At 46.8% G+C, this 27,342-nt stretch overlaps 1 protein-coding gene across 1 annotated transcript; it reads left to right on the top strand.

Annotated features, from left to right (window-relative positions):
* Positions 1 to 273: 273 nt before the first annotated feature.
* On the top strand, positions 274 to 27,342 carry PLAAT5 (phospholipase A and acyltransferase 5). Its single transcript, XM_055143820.1, has 6 exons — positions 274 to 361; positions 883 to 1,018; positions 4,363 to 4,471; positions 20,735 to 20,843; positions 24,988 to 25,250; positions 27,250 to 27,342. The coding sequence occupies exons 1-6, from the start codon at positions 274 to 276 to the stop codon at positions 27,340 to 27,342; spliced, it is 798 nt and encodes a 265-aa protein (XP_054999795.1).

The following is a 27,342-nucleotide window of genomic DNA, read 5'->3' as shown; positions in this document are numbered from 1 at the left end:
TGCGCGGTGCCCAGCCAGACACCGACATTCCTGGGCCTCCAAGTGCCCAGCTGCGCGCCCTCCCCAGCCCCCGCCAGTGCCCCGCGCGCCCCAGGCGTTGGCCCCGCGCCCCGCGTCCCGCGCGCCCCAGCCGTTGGCCACTCGCCCCCAGCCTCCGGGGCGCGCCGCTCCGCAGTTGCTCGGCCGCTGTCCTCCAGCGCCTCCATCCCGCGGCGACCAGGACCAGTGCTGTCGCCGGCGAGGCCCGGGAACCAGAGGGGTCGCCCCAGCGGGATGGGTCTGAATCCCGCCGTGGCCAAGTGCAGGCTCTGCCTCCCCAGGTTACCGGGGGTCCGCCCTAAGTCCACCCAAATGACCGCAGGTATTCGCCATCTGACCCGCCCCTGGGATACCCAGAGCTGGCCCCGAGGCGGGTCCCCCCCCCCCCCCAACGAGTCGTGGTGGCTGGGTCTGCAGCAGGCCCGGGTCTTTCTCCAAGTCCCCCCTTGGCCTAGGATGCCCCCCCCCGCGCCCCAAAGATCCTAGTGCCGGCCAGGCGCGCTGTCGGTGACGCGCAGCGCGCGTTAATGCAAACGGGCGCTCCTTAGGGAAACGGTTTTTCCCGGGAAGGGGTTGGGGTCGCAGCAGCCTTCCCGCAGTGGGTGTTGGGGATGGGGGCTTAAGAACTCCTCCAACGTTTCAGAAGTTTCAGTCTTCTGCGTTCTTTTAGTGCAACTGACACCAACCGCTCCCCGAGCCGGTCCCTAGGGACCCCCAAAGCCGTGTCTTTTGCAGATGCACCGAACCCGAACCCGCCCTCCCCGCACCTTCGTCCCCTTCATCCATCCCGAAAGCTGTGGGCTCCATTGGAGCCGGGCGCTCTCTCCTGCCCCTTCTGAGAAGGGCACCGAGTTTTAAACAGCGTTTCTCTCCCCTCCCTTGAATTAGAAGATTGCCCGGACTCTCTAGCGTTGGTCCAGCTCTCGGCTACGCAGCCGCAGCCAGACGCCTTGGAACAGGGCAGAGGCCTCCAGCAAGGGTAAGGGGCATTGTGTAACGTCCCTGGGGGGGGGGGGGGGCTTGGCAACTGACTTGGATCCCAGTTTTGTAAAGCCTGTCGAAGTCAAACCGAGTGTGGGGTGCCAGCTAGCCCACCACCAGCCAGTGAGAGGCTAACGACCCGGGAATTGCGAGATCTCGTCAGTCCTTAGTGAGTTAGTGAGTTCAACTGGGAATATGTCGGAAGTGGGAGAAAGCATGGGGCTTCTGGTAGTGACAGGTTAAGAACAGGCCTGGGTCCCCCGGATCCTAGGTTGCGGGTAGTGACAGGTCTTAGGCTCCAGACTTGTGTGAATTCCATCGCCTGAGAAGGACTCTGTGGGACGCCAAGATAGTACAGAGGATAGGGCTGTACCGGAAGTCCAGAGCTGAATTTGTCCACCAGCACGATCCACGGTCTCAAGAGCCCCACCAGGAGTCACCCCAGAGTGCAGAGCTAGTAGTAAGCCCTGAGCACCTCTGGTTTGGGCCCACCCCACACCTCACCAAGGCCCAGAAAATAGAAGGGCACTTCTGATATTAATCACTAATGACGGACAAGACTGTCTTGGAATCCCCTTGAGTTGCTTGCGTGGGCAGAATACATTAGACTCTTTGTAAAATTCGGAAGGTTACACTAACATCAAGGGGTCCCCCTCTCCTCACTATACTTTGGAATTGGAAACCAGGGAGAACAAAGTGTGGGGAAAGGTCAAAAAAATGAGATAGAGATGCACCAGGTGTGTGTGTGTGTGTGTGTGTGTGTGTGTGTGTGTGTTGTGTTGGTGCCACACAGCAGTGCCCACGGCTGCTCATAGCTCTGTGCTGGGGTCTGCTCTCAGCGTATGGTTTCCTCAGGACCCTCTTGACAACTCAGTGAAACAATTTATAGATCATAGCACTGAGGGGCAGACAGGTTAGTTTACTACCTCAAGGTTGGACTGGATCCAAACCCAGGTCTTTTTTTTTGGGGGGGGGGTAGGATTGCTGGATCATATGTAGTTCAATTTTTTTAAATGAATATATTAATCATTTTTAAAATATTTATTTATTTATTTTTAATTAATTTATTTTTTAATTAGTGAATCACCGTGAGGGTACAGTTACAGATTTATACATTTTCATGCTCATGTTTCCCTCATACAATGTTAGAGAACCCATTCCTTCACCCATTCATTCTCCACCACCAATAAACCCAGCATCCCTCCCACCCCCCAATCCCATCTCCCTCCACCCCACCCCCCCCACCTCTGTGGCAGGGTACTCCCTTTTGTTCTCTCTCTCCAATTGGGTGTTGTGGTTTGTAATAGGGGTGTTAAGTCTCTAGTCTACTTTCAGCATGCATCACCCTTCCCCCAAGTGGCCTCCAACCACATTTTACTTGGTGTTCCCTTCTCTATCTGAGCTGCCTTTTCCCCAGAATGTGAGGCCAGCTTCCAAGTCATGGAGTCAACCTCCTGGTACTTATTTCTACTATTCTTGGGTGTTAGTCTCCTACTCTATTATTTTATATTCCACAGATGAGTGCAATCTTTCTATGTCTGTCTTTCTGACTCATATCACTTAGCATGATACTTTCCATGTTGATCCACTTATATGCAAAGTTCATGACTTCATTTTTTCTAACAGCTGCATAGAATTCCATTGTATAGATGTACCAAAATTTCTTTAACCAGTCATCTGTTCTAGGGCACTCGGATTTTTTCCAGATTCTGGCAATTGTAAACAGTGCTGCGATGAACATAGAAATGCAGATGTCATTTCTACTATACCTTTTTGCCTCTCCAAGATATATTCCCAGGAGTAGTATTGCTGGGTCAAATGGGAGCTCAATTTCTAATTTTTTGAGAAGAGTCCATATTATTTTCCAAAAGGGCTGAACCAGTCGGCATTCCCACCAGCAGTGAAGAAGGGTCCCTTTCTCCCCACATCCTCGCCAACAGCGGTTGCTTTTGTTCTTTTGGATGTGTGCTAGTCTCTGTGGTGTGAGGTGGTATCTCATGGTTGTTTTGATCTGCATCTCCCTGATGATTAGTGATGTAGAGCACTTTTTTATGTACCTTTTGGCCATTCGTATCTCTTCCTTGGGAAAGTTTCTGTTCATTTCTTCGGCCCATTTTCTGATGGGGTTGGATGTTTTCTTCTTGTAGAGTTCAACCAGTGTTTTATATACCCTTGATATCAACCCCTTATCTGATGGGTATTGGGTGAATATTCTCTCCCATTCTGTAGATTGTCTTTGTATTCTGGTCACTGTATCTTTTGTGGTGCAGAAGCTTTTTAGTTTAATGTAGTCCCATTTGTTTATCTCTGTTTCCATTTGGTTGGCCAGTTGCATGTCATCTTCGAAGATACCTTTATCTTCAATATCGTGGAGGGTTTTGCCGACCTTGTCCTCAATGTACCTTATGGTTTGTGGTCTGATGTTGAGGTCTTTAATCCATTTTGATCTGACTTTTGTGCATGGTGTCAGGTCGAGGTCTAAGCCCATTCTTTTGCACGTGGTTGTCCAGTTGTGCCAGCACCATTTGTTAAAGAGGCTTTCCTTGCTCCACTTCACATTTCTTGATCCCTTATCAAATATTAGATGATCATACATTTCAAACCCAGGTCTTTTGAACTTCAATATATTTCATTCTACTATTCCAAGGCCATATCCTTATCGCCACGTTCAATCCTCTGTTTGTTGGAAGACGCAAAGAATATAGATATTTTACCTCTCCACATTATTTGCATTTACAATGTTGTGACTCAGTAAGATTTCTCAGAACTATGGAGAAGGTTTTTTGGAGCGATTGCTCAAGCATTGAGAACAGTACGCTTGGGAATGAGGCTGGGGAGAAGGTCAGAGCCTTTTATTATCAATCATTGACTGGGGTTACCATTTTTGCATGTTGTTAAACCTAGGTATCTTTGACGACTTTAGAAAGAAATCATTAGCAGAAACAAAACAAAAACAAACAACTCCCCCGAACACAAGCCCCTGAAAGCTAGTCATTTTATTCAAGTATTGGCACTTAAACAATTGTTTAAAAACCAATAAACTGCAATTCTTATTGACAGCTAATGAATGGCATCATGGGGCAAACCTAAGGGAAGGTGTTTCCAAGAATCTCAAAACAGAAAAGTACGGCAAACTTAAAGTAATTCAGATTACTCGGTCATTGTGAAATAGTTTTGGCATACCCCACCGTGCTCAGGGTTTTGCAAACAGGAGTGATTCTTGGCTTTGCACTCAGGAATTACTCCTGGCTGGCTTGGGGCGCCATACAGAGTGGTGGAGATTGAACCTGGGTACACTGCCTATCTCTCCAGACCGTTAACTGAATAATCACATTTATTTAGGGAGCAGCCCGACCTGAACTTGGAGGAAAAATTCAACCAGAAGAGGGCAGAGTCAAATTTCACTTGGAAGCCAGCAAGTGAAGGCAAGTTAACAAAGCATGACATTGAGGTAGGTAGCCCATAAACCTTTAGTTGTATCTCTAGCCTCTTTGTGACCTCTCTATTTTATTTAGACTCTTTGCTAGGTTGAACTGATTGGGAACATGTTGGTTATTCCTTACTTATTCTTCAAAAACAGCCTCATTGAGCGATTTGTTGAGTTGTACCTATAATTGCATCTAGTAAACTGCATATATTAAAAATAATAAAGCCAATGTGTTATTTGACATGCATATATGCCTATGAAACCATCCCCGTGTTTCTTGTGAAGGTTCCATGGTGACTTAATTCAAGGAGAGAAGGCAGTAGCCTCAAGAAGGGAATCTACTGCTTTCTCCTCTCTCCCTACTCTGTCACCGGGAAGTCACTGGGGAAATCTAGGACTAAGCCTGCTCCGAGCCCCTGCACCGTCCAGACCTTACATCTCACCAGCCCCATGAGGCAGCTGTCAAGCGGCACCTGAGATCCACTTGTTCTGCCCAGCGTGAGAGATGATTCCGGTCACTGATTTATCTGGGGACCCAGGACCCAGGCTGGAATGAGGAATTGTTCTCTGCAGGAAAGGAAAGTCTTAGATCTTACCCAGGTATGGGGGTCCTTTTTCCTCACAGAGAAAGAATTTCAGGAGGAGATGAGTAGTGAAATAAAGCTGCTTTTTTTTTTTTTTTTTTGCATTTTGGGTCACACCCGGCAATGCACAGAGGTTACTCCTGGCTCTGCACTCAGGAATCACCCCTGGCAGTGCTTAGGGGACCATATGGGATGCTGGGAGTCGAACCCAGGTCAGCCGCGTGCAAGGCAAACACCCTACCCACTGTGCTATTGCTCCAGCCCCTAAAGCTGCTTTTATTTATAAATTATTGGTAAGGAAGGAAGGAAGGAAGGAAGGAAGGAAGGAAGGAAGGAAGGAAGGAAGGAAGGAAGGAAGGAAGGAAGGAAGGAGGGAAGGAAGGAGGGAAGGAAGGAGGGAAGGAAGGAAGGAGGGAAGGAAGGAGGGAGGGAGGGAGGGAGGGAGGGAGGGAGGGAGGGAGGGAGGGAGGGAGGGAGGGAGGGAGGGAGGGGTAGCATGAATGGGTTGGAACACACGTGCACGCCCTTAGTCCAATTTACTTTATATGTAGTTTTTTCCAAACTGCCTCCTGCTGGGCCTTTCCACCTAGGTTAGAGCCTGTTGCTTAGGGTGGTTCCCCAGGGACGGCTGGGGAGCAGTTGATGGTCTTTTGGTCTTGTTTCTGAAGTTTGTTCTTGCTGGAGCTTCTCTCTGTAAGGGGTCCAACCTTCTCCGGGGCTGTGAAAGTCTTGTCAAGTCTTAGTTCCTGTGTCCACAAAGTGGGTCCTGGCAATAATGCTTTTAGGGATGGTGACAGAGTAACTTAGTTTGATAATAATTCAGTCACCCCAGCATTTCTTATCTTAATACTTTCAATTAGACTGAGCCTGCTGCGGTATTTTTCTTCTTTCTATTTATTTATTTATTTATTTATTTATTTATTTTTGCCTTTTTGTTTTGTTTCTTAATTCCTGTCATAGAGGCAGGCTGAGGGGGGAGGTGGCAGGAGGGATTTGAGGGTTATTTGAGGGTTATTGATGGTGGGAAATGTGTGGGTATTAGAACATTGTATGACTGAAAGTCAATCATGAATGTTTTGTAACTCTCTCTCATGGTGATTCAATAAAAAAAATGAGTTACAATGTGTTTAAAAGAATGGTTTCTCCCTGTAAATGAAGAGCAGGCTTGAAGGAAATAACCTACTCTTGGAAGAAACACAGATTTTATTTCAAGAAAATTTCAAATTGGGATTATTTTAACAAAGAAACTGAAGGGAAGTAGGCAAAAAGAGACTGCATTTGAAGAACTGTTATGTCGATAACATAGTGAATCTACATGGCAATAATTTAAGAAAAGGCATGTTTAACTGCTGTCACTGTCACTGTCATCCCATTGCTCATCGATTTGTTCGAGCGGGCACCAGTAACGTCTCTCATTGTGAGACTTGATGTTACTGTTTTTGGCATATCCAATATGCCGCGGGTAGCTTGCCAGGCTCTGCTGTGTGGGCTGTGCATTGCTGAGGGGTTACTTCTGTGCAGTGCTCAGGGGGCATGGTGCCCCAGGGGTCATGCTGCGCTGTGTATAGAACCTGGGTATCCTGCAGGCAAACCGTGTGTTCCCGCCCATTGAGCTACTGCTCTGGCCCAATTAATTGATTTTCTATCGGGTCCTCTATAGTGGTGCTTGGGGGTGAGGTACTACTCCTGGTGTGTGTCAGAGACACTCTGGTCTGGTGGGCTAGGCCTGATATTTCAGTACTTGGCCCCCCTGATGTGGGTCACTCCCACCAGTGGTGGTTAGAGGTCGAGGCAGTGCCTGGTACCCAACTCAGGGCTTTCTGCGTTCTAGAGCTGGGCTCCACCCCTCTAAGTCAACTCAACACACTTCCTTCTACTTCTAATCTATAGGTGCATTTATGTTTAACATGTGTTCTAGGCAACTACAGCTGGATTCCGCTTGTAACTATATTAGCCGTGTGATTAACCATTTAGCCCTATGATCTATTAGCCATATTGAATGATCCTTGTAGTTGGGATATATAGACCATGTCCTTTAATATGACTTGACATGGTTAGAATTAAACCTATTATCTCTGTGTTACATTTCTTTTTATACCCAAAACATTCTTTGCTTCATTTTCTTTGTTTCTTTATTTCTTTTTGAGTTAATAGTTTTCTTTATGATGCTATTGTGTTTTACTTGTGGATACTTGGCCCTTTGTGATTATAATTCCTGTTTTAGTTTTAAAATTATATATTTTTGGCAATTACAGTCCATCTTTACTTGTTAGTGTAATTTTTATAAGATGCATCCATTTTGTAGCATGCATACATTTTAACTGACAAACTGTATCCTATTGATGTATCACTGTACCACTGTATCACTGTCATCCTGTTGCTCATGGATTTGCTCAAGCGGGTACCAGTAATGTCTCATTCGTCCCTGTTGTGTTCAGGGTCAGGTGAATGAGATCCATTATTGTTACTGTTTTTGGCATATCGAATAAGCCACAGGTTGCTTGTCAGGCTCTGCTGTGTGAGATTCCACATCGCTCTCTTCCTGGAGCTTTGTTTTATAGTCTCTGGATCTTGGCCATTGATGAGATTATATGTTGCCGGGGCGGTTTGTGGGTGTGGCTGCCAAGCTACTGGAAAACGGGATCAGAGTGGAAGAGGACCAGTTGGTTTCTTCATGGGTGAGGCTCATCTGAGCGTGTGGAGATTGATGTGTAGCCTACATTTTGTTTAGCCATTTCTTTGTTGAAAAGGTTGTTTCCACCTTTTGACTATTAGGCATTATACTTCCATGAACATTCATGTACAAGTATGGACACATGTTTTCAATTCTCTTGGATTAGTGATCAGGTATCATTGTTTTTTTGTTTTGTTTTGTTTTTTTGTTTTTTGTTGTTTTTAAGGGCCAGCCACTCCCAGCAAAGATCAGTTTAGTGCAGGCAGTATTCGTGCTTAGACCTGTGATGTTCAGGGGCCTTCAAAGAGACACATGCATTTGTTGCTGAAAAATCACAGTCAGGGTCCTGCACTTGCTAGACAATCTGCTCTGCCATATGAGCTAACTCCTTGGACCTCAGTTATCTTTTATTTTTTTTTTTGCTTTTTGGGTCACACCTGGCAATGCCAGGGGTTACTCTTGGCTCTGCACTCAGGCATTACTCCTGGAAGTGCTCAGGGGACCATATCGGATGCTGGGGATCGAACCTGGGTCGGCCATGTGCAAAGCAAATGCCCTACCCTGGACCTCAGTTATCTTTATAAAAAATATATGACCAAAAATGAAGAGATTGGACTTGGTGATGATGAAGGTGACCTAGTTTGTAGGTTCTCAGGGCCTGCTGGGACATAACCATGGTTGTTTACCCCTGGGTTCACAAGAACACGACATTGTAATTATGTAAATGGGCGGAGATACCTAAGCTTTTGAGTAAAGTAATAATAGGTTTTTAATTTCCTGATACACTAGAACAAGAAAGTGGTAATTCTGGAGGCCAGTAATATTATTCAGAAATGTCAAGATGACAGCTTCATTTACCACACCAGGGAATGATGGACACCAGTCACCACTAAGAATTTTGGTTTCATTTGAATTAGAGAGATAGTACAGGATTTAAGGCACTTGCCTAGATCACAGTGAACTCTGGTTCACTCCTTGGCATTACATGCAGTTTCCTGAACACCTCCAGGAGTGACCCCCTGAGCACAGAGCCAGGAGAAAGCCCTGAGCACGGGTCAGTACGGCCCAACCTCCACCTCCTCTCCACTAATAGTTTCTCTCTAAAGGGGGTTTTAAACAGGATGCTACAACAATCTCTAGAATGTTTCAAGACAATTTTGTCCAAATAATACTTCCTAGGATTGATTTATATTAACAGAACAAGTTGGCAGTGGTTGTGAATATTCATGAAGCTTCTGTATTGCACAATATAACAAGGTTGATGTTCCTGTAAGTGTTTTCAACTTAATACCTTGTCAAGTCAGAATCTTTAGCAAGTTCTGTGCTGCAGAAAGCTAGGGGCTGCCCCTGGAGCTGCAGGTTGTCATCCCTCCCTGAAAAACAAATGACATTGACAGAGGGGGAAGTGGGCCCCACTGTGGTGGGTGTGGTGTTGGAACTGTGTCTGCGTGAAAGTGTCATTAGCAGAGTGGCAAACCCCAGTCCTTTAATCAAAATGAAAAACAAAAGCTTCTAAAGACTTACACTTTTAGGCTTAAGAGTCTCATTTAATAAACTTACAGGGGCTGGAGTGATAGCACAGTGGGTAGGGTGTTTGCCTTGCACGCGGCCGACCAGGGTTCAAATCCCAGCATCCCATATGGTCCCCTGAGCACCGCCAGGAGTAATCCCTGAGTGCAGAGCCAGGAGTGACCCCTGTGCATTGCTGGGTGTGACCCAAAAAGCAAAAAATAAATAAATAAATAAATAATAAAAAAAATAAACTTACAAGCAAAAAGAGACTCAAGGGCATATTTTTTTATTGAATCACCATGTGATATACAATTACAAAGTTCATGGCTGAGTTATACAATAGTCATACACTGTTCCAACACCCATCCCTTCACCAGAGCACGTTTCCCACCACCAATGCCCCCAGATATCCTTTTCCCCTGACCCCGCCCCTGCCCCTGAAGCCTGCCTCTATGGCAGACACTTTGCTTCTCTCTCTCTCACTCTATCTCTCTCTCTCCTATTTTCCTTTTACACACTGTGGTTTGCAATACTTTACTGAAGCGTATCATGTATATCACTTTATGTACTATCAGCATTCAGTTTTTGTCTAGAGTGATCATTTCCAACTGCCATTGACCAAATGACATCAGCCCCAGCTCTGCAGAGGTGCAATTTTTATTCAAATTTTGAAATTAAATTACCATGAGTTAGAGTTAAACATTTTTTTATGATTGCATTTCAGGCGTAGAATGTTACACCCCCCATCCCTTCACCAGTGTCCGCTTCCTTCCTCCACTGTTTCCCGTTTTCCTCTTGACCCTGCCTGCCTCTGTGGCAGACGCAATTATCTTTTTCCTTTCGTTTTTTTCCTCTTTTAAGCACTGTGGTTTATCATACTGTCATGAGAGGGTATTATGCATGTCACTTTACCTTCTTTTTAGCACTTAGTCCTGTCCCAGAGCGACCACTTCCCTCTATCATTGTCGTAGTGATACCTTCCCTGACTCTCCCACCTCAAAGACCATCTTAATGTTTCCATGTTATAAGACATGTCATCCATATTAAGACGACCACAGATGGGATTTACGACAAAAACTGCAGCAAAAGGACACGAGGGTGCTCTTGGGAAGGTGGGAGGCACCGGCCCCTCCCACCGCTGAGATGTGATCCCGGGGGCCGCACGCGTGTGCGGCCTCTCCGCAGCTGCACAAACGTGAATCCAGACCCAGCAAAACCTCTTTCGGCATGGGCAACTCCTTGCAGAATGTCTCCAGCCTGAGAACTAAACCTCGACCCCGTGCCCGCCCAGGAGGGGAAAGGTATTTCTCTCTCTCTCTCTCTCTCTCTCTCTCTCTCTCTCTCTCTCTCTCTCTCTCTCTCGCCTCTTTCTCTCTGGGGATGAAGAGCATGGTGTCCGCCATATTAAGACGACCACAGATTGGGTTTTCAAGCCTGCAATGATCCAATATCTGGAAGAAATCTCCCTGGACTTAGTGTTAAAGTACAGAAATTCAAAACCGCGCGACCTTATTTGTCTTATTTGTCTCCACAGTAGGTCTGAATCTAGTGGGGTACTCCTAACAATAGTCAGGTTTGTGTTGAAATATTGAATGTAACCAAAGTAAACAGAATGTAAAATGAAACTTATCAGTTACAAGGTAGGGGGTGGGGGGGCGGGATGGGAGGTGTACTGTGTGGGTTTTTTTTTTTTGGTGGTGGTATATGGGCACTGGTGAAGGGATGGTTGTTTCAGCATTGTATAACTGAGACCTAAGCCTGAAAGCATTGTAATCTTCCACACGGTGATTTAATAAAATAAAATTTTTATTAAAAAAAAAGACGTCATAAGAAAGGAGTCTGAAGTATGCCATCTCTATAACGTTTTCTGTCCAGCAGAGCTCTGGGAGGCTGTCCTAGTTCTTACCCTCAAAGTTGGTCCTTATGGATGACTTAGGGAAACAGGAAGATGATAAGAATCTGGATTATGTGATGAGCGACATCACCCCCAGTTTTGCAGAGGTGCCTTTGTACAATTCATACTTGGCTTCATCGTTTTCCTAGGTTTTAGAGAGTTAGCCCAAAAGTCTGCCATGGCATTTTGTCACGAGCTCTTCTATTTCTATCGTAAGCTTATTAAGGTCTGTGCATGGATGTTCGGGTTTATTTCTTACCTTCTCTATTATTTGCCAATTTTCTGATGCTCAAATGAGGTCTCCTTTCTTTAACTCCCACCTGGGCTGTTTTTATCAGGCCACGCACGGACCCTTTAGAACACAGTTACGTACTGATTAATGTAACAGGTGGACTAAGGCCAACCTTGAGGTGCCAACCCTTTGCCTGAGATGAGGCCTTGGAGATTTCCGCTCATTCCCACAGGCCCAGTCCTGACCAATCAGATGGTCTCTCCCAACCTTCCTTCCCCATCCCCATTCTGTCTGCCCTCATAGCATTTCCTGGTCTCGCTCCTTCCCCACTGCTTATACCAACCAGCCAGCCCCACCTCCTCTCTGCAGTCTGAGGAACCCAGATCTCCCCCTCCCACTCAGAGCCTTCACCCCCTCGCCCCCGCAGGGATCCCCACCAGGGATGCTTGGGATTTCACAGGTGGTTTATTACAGTGGTTTATTACAAATGGAGCAGATATGTCCCCCTGCCCTCCTCCACATTCATAAGTTGAAGTCCCTATCCTCAGGGAGTCTGCACTTGGAGAAGCTAATAATTACATTTAATTGAGATAATATGAAGCCCAGGAGAGCTGGTTGGCTCTCTAAACAAGGATGTCTTGTGAGCACACAGGGAGATGCTGGCTGCCCGAGCCCCGAGAAGAGGCCAGGAGATAGTCCATCTTGCCAGTCCTTCCATCTTGGACTTTGAAACTTCTGGGACTGTGAGAAAAGAACTCAATTGTGTATTCCCCAGTCTACTAGTGCAGCCTTGATAAGGAAGGTTTCTCAAGAGAGGCCACCAGAGCCACCTCTCTGGTGAAGACCCAGGCTGTTGTCAAGTGCCCTGGATCTAGGCCCCGACCGCTCTCCCTGGACCCCCTAGGCCTCTGAGTATTCCCTTTCTTTTTTTTTTTTATCTTCCCCTCCCCCACAGATCCTCACTGCACAACTTATACCTACTCTGGTCTCTCCTGTCTTGGAAGGCCCTGCCCAGATTGCTGGCCCATGTCCACTTCTACTTTATGCCTCTCCTCACAAGTAACATCTCCCAGAAGGTGTCTGCCTTCTTCCTGTCTGGCTCGTTCCTGCTGACCATCATCCAGCTGCATGAAACTCTCCTACCTGGCGGGTCTTTGGATCCACCCACGGCCTGGGATGACCCTTCAGAGACTGTGCACACAGCTGCTTCCTCTGGGCTTCATGTTCTCAGCCTGAATTGCAATTCCTCACAGAAGTCTTCACTGGCGCTCAGTTTCAGTCTGAGGATAGCACAGTTTTAAGACCTGACATGACCTTGGTTTTTTTTTTTTTTTGTTTGTTTGTTTTTTGGTGAATCACCGTGAGGTACAGTTACAAATTATGAACTTTCACGTTTGCATTTCAGTCATACAGTGATCCGTTTACCCATCCCTCCACCAGTGCCCATTCTCTTCGACCAATGTTCCCAGTATCCCTTCCACCACCCCCGCCCCATCCCCCAACACCCCACCCTGCCTCTGTAGCAGGGCATTCCCTTTTGTTCTCTCTCTTTTTGGGTGTTGTAGTTTGCAATAGAGGTACTGAGTGGCCATCATGCTCGGTCTATAGTCTACTTTTGGCATGCATCTTTTAACCCGAATGGGTCCTCCCAACATCCTCTACTGGGTGTTCCCTTCTCTATCTCAGCTGCCTTTTCCCCCAGCAAGACATGCCCTTGTTTGAATGTTTCCTCCCTTATGAGTGGACACTCTCTCTATGGCACTGGTCCCTCTTGCAGTACTTGGCAAACCCTTGCCAAAGAAGCAAATATGGGAGTAGGGATTTTGGTGTTAAATCTTAGAAAACTAACTTCCATCAGGACAAGCCCAACAGATTTCTTCTGGTGATGCTGGACTTCAACCCCAGGGCCTTACAAGAGGCCCTCTTGGAAGTGGGCAGCAGCTCTGGGATCCTTGGAGATTCCATACAGAATCTGAGCCTCTCCTTCCTGCCTATATTCTCCACTTCTTTCAGATGAATGGCTTCACTTCCCCCCATGGCAAACAGTTCCTCCGTGGGACTTGGGGTGGGGCTGGACCAGTTAAGCATCTCTGGAGAAAACGTGCAAGTCTTCCCTGGGTTTATATATAGAATCCAAGGTAAGGATTCTGATGGACCAAGTCAATGGCTGAGGATTGGCCTCTCCACTAGGAATGCCTGGACATGGAGGGCGGGAGGATTTACTCAAAGGAAAATGCAGGGTCTATTATCAGATGAATCCATATAGCCTATCTGGGCTACCGTATATCCATATGATCCAGGCAGTTACCCCTTGAGTTATGTCAAGTTATGCAGGAAGTGAGGCATTTGGCTGCATGTGACTGACCTCTGTTAGATCTTCGGCTCAACATACTGTTCTTTGAGTCCTACCAAGGGTCAATCTAGAATAGAGAACTAGGATTAGTCCCTGAGTACCACTGGGGGTGGCCAACTCCTCCATCTCCTCCCAAGCAGTTGCCCCAGCCCAGCACCTCGTTCCACTCATTGCCTTCAACACCTGCAGTACAAAGACATTTTGCCTATCTGCAATTTTGTTTACTTATAACTTTGCTTATCTTCAAACCAGATGGCAGAGAGCTCATCAGCCTGGTTCACTGCTGTATGTAACAGAGCCAGATACAGTGGGTAGGGCATTTGCCTTGCATGCGTCTTACTGGGTTTGAACCCCAGCATCCCATATGTTCCCCCTGAGCACTGCTGGGAGTGATTCCTGAGTGCAGAGCCAGGAGTAACCCTTGAGCATCACAGGGTATGGCCCCAAAAGACAAAAAAGTGACACCTCTCTCTCTCTCCCTCCCTCTTTCTTCCTCTCTCTTTCCCTCTCTCTCTCTCTCTCTCTCTCTCTCTCTCTCTCTCTCTCTCTCTCTCTCTCTCTCGTGTGTGTGTGTGTGTGTGTTGTCCATAATAGTTTCAGGCATACAATATTCCAACATTACTCATACTTTCAAGTGTCAACTTCCCTCTATCCATATGCAGAGGATTTCCTGCCCTCCCCCTACCATCCTACCTCCCTTATGGGCACATTTTAAGTTTGATTAATGTATTTTGGTCCCATGCTTCCAGAGTTGTTGGCTGTGTGGTTCAGATACATACATGTACCACGCCTTTGCAGCATCGATGTGTCCAAGGCCCCTGACCCTTGCTTTTGTTACAGGCCATCCACCTCTTCTTATGAATATTTTTTTTTGATTTGAGTATGTACAGGGAGAATTTCTGGGCTTGGAAGAATGTATTCACTGCAAAGGATTCATAGGGACAGATTAATAACAGTAATTAGGAGTGATTCACTCCATTGGGGCTTATTTTGACACTGCCATGAAAGGAACAATATCTTTGCTCTCTCCAAACCCTTACAAAGGACTTGTTAAAGAGCTCGTAAGTGGGGGAGTTGGGATTTGAACCCGGTCTCCACACAGCAAGCCCCATGCCCATACTCTGATTCCAGCTCTTTCCCACACTGACTCATTTTCTCTCTTTTGTGTCATATTAACATTTGGAGGCTCCCGGTGGAATTTCTAAATGACCCTCTGGGCTCCAGTGAGAGCTGAACGCAAACTACTCTGTGTTCTGATGATTTTTCCTCCTGCTTCAGGCTTTCTGCATCTATGGTCAGACGGCCTGGTCCTGGGTTGGCCCAAGAAGGCAAAACAAGTCTAGGGGCTTCCATATTTTTACTCCCGGGAATTCAAAGTAATGCCCTCAGTTTGGGGCTGCCCTGGCCTGCCGCCACATGCCACAGGAAGGAACACACCCTTCGCCCACTCTGGTGCTACACCTGTCAGACTGAGGAGACTTTTAGCAACTCATTATCCCGGCTTCTTAGCAAAGCCCAGTTTTTCCAGTGGGTGTCTGTTCCCGGGAGGAGGGCCAGGCCTGGGCTGCCCACCTGCACAAAGGAAGGAGCAGATGGTTGGAGAGTTTTTGAAGTAACTTTTTTTTTTGGGGGGAAGGAGAGGAGCAGAGAAACTTTTGACTCTGAAATTGAGATTAGAGCATGGCTTGGGAGTGGCGGCTGCCCAGGAGGGCGTGTTCCTCAAGGTTCATAGACTGCTAAGGAGAGGGAGTAGGTAGCTCTGGAGAAAGGGAGGATGGGGCTGGGATAGTTGCCATGTAGTCACCAGAAGTATGGGCAGGCGACTCACAAATACTAGAATAAATAGAATAAACAGCTCTTATTGCTGCCTTATTTCTCCTGTTTCTACTAGTCACAGATGTGAAAAGTTTGAAAACTACCACCCAGAAGACCATTAGATTTCTTGTAAATCTATCACTGTCACTGTCACTGTCATCCCATTGCTCATCGATTTGCTCGAGCGGGCACCAGTAACGTCTCTCTCTCTCTCTCTCTCTCTCTCTCTCTCTCTCTCTCTCTCTCTCTCCCTCTCTCTCCCTCTCTCTCTCTCTCTCTCGAGATTTGTTGTTACTGTTTTTGGCGTATCGAATATGCCACGGGTAGCTTGTCAGGCTCTGCTGTGGGGGGCGAAATACTCTCAATTTTTTTTAACCTAACCAACCCCTATCCTGTCACAGGTGAAAAGTATAAATGAACAAATAAAATCCTTAAAATTATAAAAATCCTCTTCCTCTGCACTCTCTAGCCCCAGAACCTTCTGATTTCTGTGCCCCCAAGCATGTTCGACATACTTGGTGGGGGCATGTGGATTTTTTCCTTTATTTTCTGGCTGAGAGTATCATCACAACGCATCGTGCTGTCCTCCTGCCATCAGGATAAAAGTTAAGACTATTGATGGGTGCAGGGGTTCATTAATCACTGAAAATGACCCAGGAAGATGTAGTGGGAAGGTCTTGACTGATTGGAAAGTTCTGGACCTTCAGGCACTACATGCTCCTCAGAAGAAAAATTGTTACAGTCCACCTTGCTCCGAGAAGCTTTGCCTTCCAGAACACGCTCTGGTTGTTAAGAGTCACTGATCAGGAATCTTGACAATAGGCAGGGACGGGACATTTCAGTACTTTTTATGGAAGGGTCATAAACCAGGACTATGGGTTGGGAAGGAACACTGATAGAACTCAAGGTAGGGAAAGGTCATTGATTGAACTCCAGAGTGGGAATGGTCATTGATCAGGACTCCCAGTTAGTGAGGTTTTCCTCAATAAAGTGAGATGGAGTCTGTCAGTTTGTCCAATGGGAACATAAAGTCTTATGCAGGGGTCCCCCAGGTCTGTCTGGGTTACACCTGCCCCGGGAAAGGGGCATTGTACTTCTATGAAAGGAATATGCACCACCAGTCCTGCCCTTCTCACCCTGGCCATTGGCAGAAAGAGCCTGAAGTAGAGCTTGATTGAGGTGACATCAAGCACTCACAGGAGATGTCATTATCTTTATTCTTCGTCCATGGTCCTTTCTTGATTCCCCTTCTTGGGACTAAGACATGTTTGGTCTCTAGGTCACTGTATCGGTGAGGATGAGTTTTCATGTGGTCAGTATAAGAATTCGCAAGATTTTGTTGTTATAGACTTAACAAGTACTAGGTCTAGGGGCTGGAGTGATAGCACAGCGGGTAGGGCGTTTGCCTTGCACAAGGCCGACCCGGGCTCAAATCCCCGCATCCCATATGATCCCCTGAGCACCACCAGGGGTGATTCCTGAGTGCATGAGCCAGGAGTGACCCCTGTGCATTGCTGGGTGTGACCCAAAAAAAAAGCAAAAAAAAAAAAGTATTAGGTCTATAAGGTCACAAAAGTTTACTTTAAAAAAAGATAATATATTTAATAAGTTCCCATCCCGTTTCATTTACATGTGTCCCAAAGAGAAAACAAAGCAAAAACTCATATATAGCAAAAGTTAAATGAAAAATAATTTAACTTTTTTACCCTCTCAGCACATGTCAATATTTCACCAGACTTAATTTTCATAAACGAGTTGCATAATGTTTGAAATCCAAGCTTCTTTATGGATATTTAAAAAACAGCTTTAATTCCTTTGCTATTTCAATTCCTATGCCATTTACTGAGGCAGATGCATTTTCTTAAAACGTTCTATTCTTTTTGGTATTCAAATCACACAAAGGGTGCTTCTAATTTGCAAAGGTTTAAAAATTACTTTTTAAATCTTCCAAAAAGAAGATTCTCTTCTACTCTTTCCCTCTTATTTCTCTTTTCCTCTTACCGGCTCAGATGACTCTACATCCCTTGACTCGCATAAACCACCATCCTCTTGGTTTTAGGGAGAGAGATGCTCATAGCTCTTTCTCTGGGATTACAGTGAATGAAAATGAACATCCTGTTAGGACTCGTACTCTCCCCTACTGTCTTCTGGATGAGAAGCCTGATTTTGGGTGCCCTCTTGTGGGTGATCATTTGCCTTTGTTTTCTCTTCTTATTTTTTAAATTTTTATTAGTGAATCACCGTGGGGTACAGTTACAAACTTATGAACTTTCATGTTTGTATTTGGTTTACATCCCTCCACCAGTGCCCATTCTCCTCCACCAATGTTCCCAGTATCCCTCCCACCACCACTACCCCAATCCCCACCACCCCACCCTGCCTCTGGGGGTGTTCTCTCTCCTGTTGAATATTGTAGTTTGCAATAGAGGTATTGAGTGGCCGTTATGTTCAGTCTATAGTCTTCTTTTGGTACACAGCTTTCAACAGAGTGGGTCTTCCAAACATTCTCTACTAGGTGTTCCCTTCTCTATCTCTGCTGCCTTTTCCCCCAGCATGTGAGGCCAGTTTCCAAGCTGTGGGGCAGACCTTCTGGTTCTTATCTCTACTACTCTTGGGTGTTAGTGTACCAACCTTTGTTTTCTCTTTAAGGGAGAAAGGAGAAAGGTTGGATTGGTGAGTGGGGTGTGAAACTCCTAGCTTTAATTCTGACCTAGGTGTGATTTCTGAGTCAAAGCACTTTATCTGTCTTGGCATCCATTCCTCTATGTGATATGAGTGTAAGTGATCTGCTTCATGACCCTAAACAGGCCTTTTCCTCAAATGGGCAGGAAACTAAGCCTGACTGAAACCGCTTACAAAATCTCCCCCAAAAGGCAATGATGAATTTGGACAGAACTGTCAAAGACAGCAATGTAAAAGCTGTCAGTTTGACCATGGTGTGTAGTAACTTAAGAAGTGTTAATTCAAGCAAGTTTACTGAGTCTCAATCTCAGGAAATCGAACATCGATTACACAATCTCCCTCCTTCTCCCCACTTTCCTTCCAAATTCTGGATTGGGGAAGTGGTACCTGGGTGAATGGGGCATAAAGACTGGACTTTATTTGGAGCAGAGTGTAGAAAATTGAATGCCCGGGATGTTGCTGTAAACAATGGTTCATAAAGAGGCAGCCATGAAAGGACTCAACTGCTGCTAGCTTGGGGTAGCAGCACTGCCTGGCACAACCCAGAGATGAACAGAGAAGCCAGAATCTTGATAAAGAATCTAGGTAGTGAGACGTTAAGGAGGATATCAAAAAGTTGCCACATGTATTTGGTGCTCTGGTGAGCCACAAGACTGAACACACATTGTGAGATTTTGTGAGTACACAGAGCAAGAGACAAAAAGACTGCAATGAATTCCCCATATCACACAGAGCTCCATCAGCCACGGGTGAAGACTTACTAGCTTTAGAGTTAGAGTAGGGAAGGGACATCTCTCTTGGCCTCAATTCCAAGCCTCTCCCTGGCAATTTTTTGGCATAAAAATTTGAAGGGAGGGAGAGGAATGATCCTAAAATTAACTTGAAAAGGCAAAGGGCCTAGAATAGTCAAAGATAATACTGGAAACGTACAAAGTTGCTTAGGCAAGATGTAGCCATTGACAGTGTTCTCACTATGGATTGAGTCTCAAGGACATTGTGCCAAGTGCAAGAAGTCAGCACATGAGACCATATATTGCAGGAGTCCATTGATATGAAATGCCCAAAGAAGCAGATCTGTAGAGATGTAAGTTAGTGATTGCCTGGGGTTGAGGGGAGAACAGGGGTGAAAAGGTGAGTGTCCATTTCAGGGGACAAGGTTCCTTAAGACCACACACAGGTAGGGCATGGGAATGAAGAATGGGGGTGGGCAGGTGGTAAACAGACAAGTTCTGGAACTGAATTGGGCCTAGTGGAAGTGTGCAGTGGCTTAGCCTGCCTGACTTGCAAACGCATGGTCATGAGTTCAAATCCTCAGGGTCATACGCTCCTGAGTATGATCCTGGTAGCTCCTCTGTCTGTGATCTCTGGCCCTGCAAAGCTGTTCATGCCCTTGCAATAGCTTGGATGTGCCGTTCCTTAAATGCAGTGGGAGTATATCAGTTAGGTGCTGAGTGTGTGACCGTGAGGGCCCTCAGCAGCAGCGACAATGAAGACACGGAGAGGGGGGTGGGAATCAAATAAACGGGGTTGTGGTGTTCCTCGCACAAATCTTGCCAATTTACTAAAAGTCATGCAATGATCAGGCAAAGTGGGTGAATGGTTGCACTCTTGAGTGAACCAGTGTTACTGGAATGTTGGTAAGTGGGGGCCGGGGAGTGTATTTCAGTGCTGGTTTGCCCCAGCACACCCCAGACAGGAGTCAGCCAGTGGAACTTCTTCACAGTTCCCTTCTGGACAAACTCAGTCCCATCCCTGGACAAACTTGGGGAGAATCTAGGAAGCAGGAGAAGGTGGGCATCAGAACTGACTGAATTCTGATGCCCTTGAGTATATAACTAGAGTAGAAAGATGTGTAATATGAAAGATCTTTTTTCTTTCTTTTCCCCAGTTTGGATAAGCAGTGTTCCAAATCCTGGGTTCTTTAGGTGTGGTAAGAACTACAAATGTGAATGAGGTCTGCTCACTTGAGGCTGGATTTGATAGTACAGTGGGTTAGGTACTTGCCTTGCTTGATGTGGGTTTGATCCCTGGTATCACCTATAGTCTTCCCGTCCCATGAGTGATTTCTAACTGCAGAGTCAGGATAATCCTTGAGCAGAGAAGAATGTGTTCACAAACAAAAGCAAACCAAAGAAGTTGTGTCGGTTACACAACTATGTTAATCTAAGTACTATGCTGTATCTCTGATCTCTGGCACTAATTATCTTGCTAGAACTGACACTAAACTCTCTTGGCACCAACTACACCCCATTTCTCTTATCCATGGAAACTTCCATTCTCCTGTTGACCTCTGAGTTAGATCATTCGATACCTCAAAGAAGGGCAACAGTGAGTGTGTGTCCTTCTGTCACTGCACATGATGCTCAGAAGTTGCTCCTCACAGGTGGTCTTTGGTATAACGAGAGTTCTTTCTGGTCTGGGTATCTGTAAAGTGAGAAAATGGAGTTGGCAGGCTGAGCTGCAACTGATCCTCAGGTCGGGTCTCTGGACTGCCAGGCACGGGCAGTTTTTCTTCATCTTTTTGTTTGTTTTCCATCCCAGGGAAAAGCAAGACCCCAACCCGGAGACCTGATTCAGATCTTTCGAATTGGCTATGAGCACTGGGCCATCTATCTGGAAGATGACTGCGTGGTCCACCTGGCTCCCCCAAGTAAGAGTGGGTGCTCTATCGAAATATGGATGCTTTTGAAGCTAGCGAGGCAAAGAGAAGCGTAGGCAACCATTGTGTTCCTCGACTGCTCCCCTTAGCAGTCAACCACCCCCCAGGCATTACTGGACCTTAACTTTCTGGGTGATAGAACTTGGTCTTTGTCTAGTCCACACACACCGACTGACTGGCTGTCCATCCTGGAGAGCAAGTGTGAAGTGTTTCCCAGATGCTTACAGGCTTGTCCCGTTCTTCTCTTGTCCCCATATGCTGTATCTGACTTCCTTATCCCCATCGACCCTTCCATCTTCCTCTTGTGGCTCTCCCCTTGAGATCTGCCCCACCCAGGCTGTCCCACCCAACCTCCAGGCTCAGCCTGCTTTACAGGCTGTCTTCGTAGGAGGTGAAGAATAAAGTGGAGGTGAATTTTGGTGATGACATGATGGAGATGATGTAGTGATAACAGACAAGTACAGCACAGCATGGGGAAGAATTCAAAAGGAGAGAAATCTAGACACTGGTCACAGACATGGCTTTAGGAGGTGTCCAGGGGCTGCTGAGAGAAGGAAGAGAGAAAGTCTCCACTGTAGATTCTCTGAGAATGTGTGCTCTTCCAAGTCATTCCCAATTAAGATGAGATCCTGGGAAGACACTGAGGCCCAAAGCTGGTGACCATGCTCATGACTCTCATCCCTATGTCTTATGTCCTGTCCTCGCCAGTCCAGTCTTTCACCTTCCCACGACACCTCTTCGCTTCTCATTGCCTATTTGCCTTCCCCATCACCCGTCCTCTCTGTCTACAAGTTTACTATACATACTTGCAGAGCCAAAGAGATGGGGTGCAGTTATGTTCTCATCCCATCATCATGTCTTTCTCTAAAAGTACATTCTGCCATTCTCTGATGTGAAGCCAGCTTCTGTTGAGAGAGACAGAGACAGAGAGACAGAGAAAGAGACACACACAGAGAAAGTCTTCAGAAATGTAATAAGAACAAGAGATAACTCTTGTTCTCAGACAAGAGGGTAGGACACACATATTTACATATCTATATTGTCATAGCAGTAAAACAACCCTACTTTGAAATGACAACTGTTTGGACACTTTTTTTTTAATTGAGTTACCGTGAGAACAGTTACAGGGCTTTTAGGATCGAGTCTCAGTCATACTATGATCAAACGCCCATCCCTTCACCAGTGCACATGTTCCACCACCAATAACCCCAGCATACCCCCCTCCCACTCCCCTTCTGCCTGTGTGCAGATGATTATCACTTTACTCTTTCCTTACTTTGATTACATTCAATTTTCAACAGGAGATATTTCTGCCAGCAGCCGCTGCACTCCGAGATTGGTTTCTGTGGCACTGGGATCATGGCTGTTCAGGAGCGGAGGAGCTGTCCATGGGCAACCGCTCAGGGTCTCATTTGGGCAGGAAGCAGGGCCGGTTCTGCCTCCCCCATCACAAGATTCCCCATGCGTCCCGTCCCATCACTACCTTGCTGTCCAGTTGGTTCTGAACGGTGGTGGTCGCCATGCTGTTGCAGGAGGGAAAAGGCCGAGGGACAGAAACCCTTCCCCTCCCGGGGCTGCACGGGGCCATAGCTTAGTTCAGAGTCCAGGAGTATATCTGCCAGCAGCCGCTGCATTCTGAGATTGGTTTATGTGCCTCTGAGATAATGGATGCTCAGGAGTGGCGGAGCCATTCCTGGGCATATATTTTTGTATATCAGGAAAGGTCGCGCTTTGGAGATGTCCAGTCCCACATACCGGAGCCATGTTAGTAGAAGCTCAGTGTCGCCAGGGCTCCATCTGGAGAAGGTGTGCTGGCTGTACCTTCTCCGTTTGGCACCCTGGTGTTGTTGGCCCGGTCTGGAGTCCGGAGCATTCTCTGGATTGCGCTGCTGGTGGAATGGCCCGGATTCTTCACTGCTGGTTCGTTTGGACACTTTCTATTCCTCTCCGAGCCTCTCACTTCTATGAGGGCTGAATATGACAACTAACGGTCTCTTAAGTCACAGGAAACTTCATGGGCATCCTGATACTTGTGCAAAGCGAAAGCAAAACATTTCCAGCAGGCACTGGTGGGTGTGAGCAATTACAAGACAGAGAAACCCTGTGCTTGGCCTCACCTGGCATCCTGCCATGGGGACAGCAGGAGGCAAGTGATGGAACCAGGTGACAGTCCCTGACCCAGGGAATGACACTTGCATTCAAGGGCGCTTGCCACAGGTTTGGGAAGCTTGTTGATATCTGTCTAGGAAAGCGAGACTCAAGTTCTAGGACCTGGCGAGGTCAGGACTACACAGTCCAGAGCTGCGGAGAGAGTAGGGTGCATGTAAAAAACTATGCACGCCAAAAGGGTGTGTGCTCGTGGGCTCTCTGGGCTGCTCTGCTCTGTCTCATCGCCCGCGTTCGGTGCTCTGAAGCTGCTGTGTATGGGCTGGATCGGGACGGCTGTTGGCCAAGGACAGGTGAAGGAAGAACGAGGACCAAGCTGGTTGCTGATTAGTTACCATTTATTCTATCTTTTGTCTCTCTCATCTCACTCTTCCTTCCTAGCTCCTCACTCTATCCTGCTCTCTGGATTCTCCTCCTCCACTAGTCTGTCCCCTCTACTTGTGTCTCTCCCCCTTGCCTTCTAGGCTACACACAGTCTGGTAGCAAAATCAACATAAGAAAGCCCTTCCTGAGGGCCCACCAGGTTCAAAGGAAACACCACCTAGGGGCATTCTAAAGCCCTTCCTGACTGCCCGAGGCAAAATACCTGTTAAGGTGTTTTTCTCCTTTCCTCAGTCCAAAAACTCCATTAACATCTTAATACTAGTCATTTTTGTATGGACAGGATAAGAGATACATTGAGGCTTGCAAGGCAGCTCTCCTGGCAACATCTTGCCACAGATTCAGACTACAGCGCTCAGGCCAGATTAATCATTCCTAACCCTAGCAGGGTCCAAATCTAGTTATTACTTTTTTGGATCATGACAGCATTTGTCCATGACCAAGCTTTGGCCAGACCCATCTCGATGCCAGAGTAGCACATAACTCACCGCTTGCCCTGGGTCCGTCCCGTCCCTCTTTGGAAACCTGCTTTTGGGGGTGCTAGGAAGTAAGGGCAGCTGAGGCTTAAGTCGAGAGAGAACAGATGCTCAGGAGGAAAATATCATGTAGAGTCAAATGACTCCCAGGCTACAAAGCATAGTATTTGCTAAAGTCTTCCTATGCCCATAAAAAAGGACATGGCTCTGAATAAGCTATGCAAAGGACTCAAGGAGAAGAGAAAAACATTATGTACAAGTCAACCGAACACTAAGAAGGAAGTTACAAATCAACACAGAGGAATGGGAGCACTGTGATGGGAGTAACCCAATAAACCTAAACTACCTGAGGCTATGTTATCCTACATGTGCACATTAAGATTCTTCTACAGTTTTTTTAGAGAGTGCTATGGGGGTGCAGGACAGTACAGAAGACTTCTTGGTCACTTGCTCTTTGGTTGGTCCAACAACCACCCCTCCCACACACACCATTCTCTATGGTGCCGTTGATAGTCTGTGAAACAGAGGCTCCAAAGAGAAGTAGCTTATCCAGCAACTTAGAGCCGTCGTCGGCGGGGTGTAGCTCCCCTAGTGCAAAGAGGGGTTGTTTGAGATTATTAAAGAAGACCAGGCAGTCTCACTTGATCAAAATGGAATGAAATGAGACACTTTACTCTGGAAAAACGACACCAGCTTGGGGAAAATCGATGGCCAGGAGGAACAGAATGGCGTGGGTTTCACAATGCTGCTGTGTGTCTCTCCAATTTTAAAAGTGGGTTGACATTCTGATTGCTTCAGGTCCCATGAGTGAGGTCCACACACGTTCATTCTCTTCCCCGAAAGTGCAGGTGAGATTCTCTAACCGCTTGACAGGATATGTGTGCGTCCGTTCGTGTTTGCTTGTGCCCCCTGTTGACCTTGCTTCCCCGGGGCTCAGTTCCAGATTCTGTTTCAGAACATCCTGCTATGGGAAAAACCCAGAACAGAGGTTATTTGGTGCAGGGAACAGGAGAACCATGCCGTTACCCAGCACTGCCCCAACAGAATAAGTAGGTGCCCTGCTCTTGCCTCTTCTCTCTGAGCTCTTCAGTTGTTATGTCTCTGGTCTCCAGGTGAGGAGCTGCAGGTGAGCAGCATCACGTCTGTCTTCAGCAACCGGGCCGTGGTCAAGTACAGCCGGCTGGAGGACGTGCTGCACGGCTGCTCCTGGAAGGTCAACAACAAGCTGGATGGCACATACTTGCCGCTGCCCGTGGACAAGATCGTCCAGCGCACCAAACAGATGATCAACCAGATAGTACAGTACAGCTTGTTCGAGGGCAACTGTGAGCACTTTGTCAACGGCCTCAGATACGGCGTGCCCAGAAGCCAGCAGGTGTGATGCCCAAGTGTGCTAGGGCTGACTGTCCCTTTGTGATGAGAATGGACACCAGTGCTTTCCTACAACAGTCAGTCAGGTGTAACTTCATGACATCTTAGTCTGCAGAAGACCAGATACCCGGTGGGGGCCCGAATAGGTCTAGGTGTAGCCTAGGTGTGTGCATTTCCTCTAGGCTTGTGCCATCACACTCTGTTGTTATTCCCCCCACACTTTGTTTAAACACCGCGGTGTGGTTTACAAAGTTGTTCATGATGATTTGTTACAGGCATTCAATCTTCCCATCACCAATTCCACTAGCACTGTCACCTTCCCTCCACCACTGTCTCCATTTTCCCAACCACCCCTTAAGTTTGCTCTCCAAACAGGGTCAACAATGATTTATTCTATATTGCTTGTTTAACAGTAAGTGGCTAACTAGATGATAAAAAAATGTTTCTGTAGAGGAAAATTTGTGAAAATTGTACCTCACCCTGGGGACATTAAGCCCTTGTCTGAGGCTTTACTAAGCTGTCATTGCAAGTTAAAGTTCTGTGCTAATGATGTTTTTGTTGGTGAGAAAAATTGGTTTCTATGGTACATCCTATCCTACTATTACTATGATGGCAATGTTGTAGATTTGGAGAGGTCATTCAGCCACAAATGTGGCCATAAACTCCCAGAAAATCAACAATTCTTAACTGGGCCACACTCTTGCCATTTTGCACAAGGATGAAACTATCCTCAGACCCACTTTTCAAATGGTGTCCTGTTCCTGCTGTAAAGCAGCAAGTGACTCTCTTTATCGGCTCCCCAAAGAGGAATTCTCCCCTCTGTCCACCAGGAGAAGTAAAAAAGGTCCTGGGCTAATTAGTAATAAGATACCAGGTAGATCCCAGCTGAGCTTGCAAACTTGAAGGCTTGTGGGTTTGCTTTGCTTGGGTGGATGCTATTCTTTCTGTTTGAACGACTTGCTAACATTAAATATACAAATGTCAGAATTCCTGGCCTCTTCAAAACCAACAGATAGAACCAAGGCCATTGCTGCTTCCAGTTTCTGTGCCTGATACCATGGGGGCCCGGTGATGGCTCTCCCTTTACGTGGAAGTACAGGGAGTTTATACCCGTCTATACCCATTTCCCCTGTGTCATCTGCTTGGCCTGTGCATATGGTATCTGAGTTTGAAGCACAGTGAGAAGTTAAATGTGGTATTAAATGTGGTACGGCGTGTGAGAGAGGTCTTTGAGGGCCTTGAATATCTATAGCATTCAGAAATTCTCTTAACATAGGATCCAGATATTAAAATCCCATGAGGTGAGCAGGTGAAGTACTTACTCTTTTCTCTACAATAGATTTAAACAACAGCAACAATGATTAAAGGTGAAACTTCTCCCTGCACCCTTCAAGTTTCTTTAAGGTTTCTTATATTCTCCTAGCTGGGCTCAGGTCCCAATTCTCCTCTCTCTAGGATCATTGCCCCATCTCAGCTTTTCAGATATTCCTCACTCCCCCCCCCCTTTTCACTTCCGGAGTCTCCTCCTTTGCCCTCTTTGTCCTTCTTTCCTGGCCACACCCCTTTCATTGAGGCCATGCTCCCTAGTGCTGGGGGCTTGGTGGGCTCACGGATGAGAGAGCTCCAGACACAGTGTAATAGGGCCCCAGGGAGTGCTCCTGCCCTGACTCTCAGCTCCCCCAGATGTAGAAGGGGGAGCCTCGGAGGCTGAGCCTCTCAGAAGTGCAATCCTGGGCTGAGCACATCTGAGTGATGAAGAGCACCCTGGCTGAACCATGGCTGCTTCCCAGGGGTGGGACGTTGGTGGGGGGTGGCAGGAAGCCCCTCTCTAGCTTTCATGTAACTTGTAGGCCTCTGGAGTGAGGCTGGCACAGATTTCTGCCTCTCTTGGGAGAGTCTTCATGCTGCCCAGTGTCTGAAGCCATGTAGTGAGATGCTGCGGGGAACGGGAAGGCGCCAGCCTAGACCTCCCACTGAGTGTCTTGGGATTGTCTGCTTTGCAGGCGGAGCACCTCCTGATGGAAGGAGCCAAGGTAGCAGGAGCCATTATTTCTGCCATTGTGGATAGCATCAACCCCAAGCCAGTATCTGCCTGA

Source organism: Sorex araneus, chromosome 6 (assembly GCF_027595985.1).
Source record: "Sorex araneus isolate mSorAra2 chromosome 6, mSorAra2.pri, whole genome shotgun sequence".
Taxonomy (NCBI): domain Eukaryota; kingdom Metazoa; phylum Chordata; class Mammalia; order Eulipotyphla; family Soricidae; genus Sorex; species Sorex araneus.
Note: the sequence above shows the minus strand (reverse complement) of the source record. Positions and strands in the feature narration are given on the sequence as shown.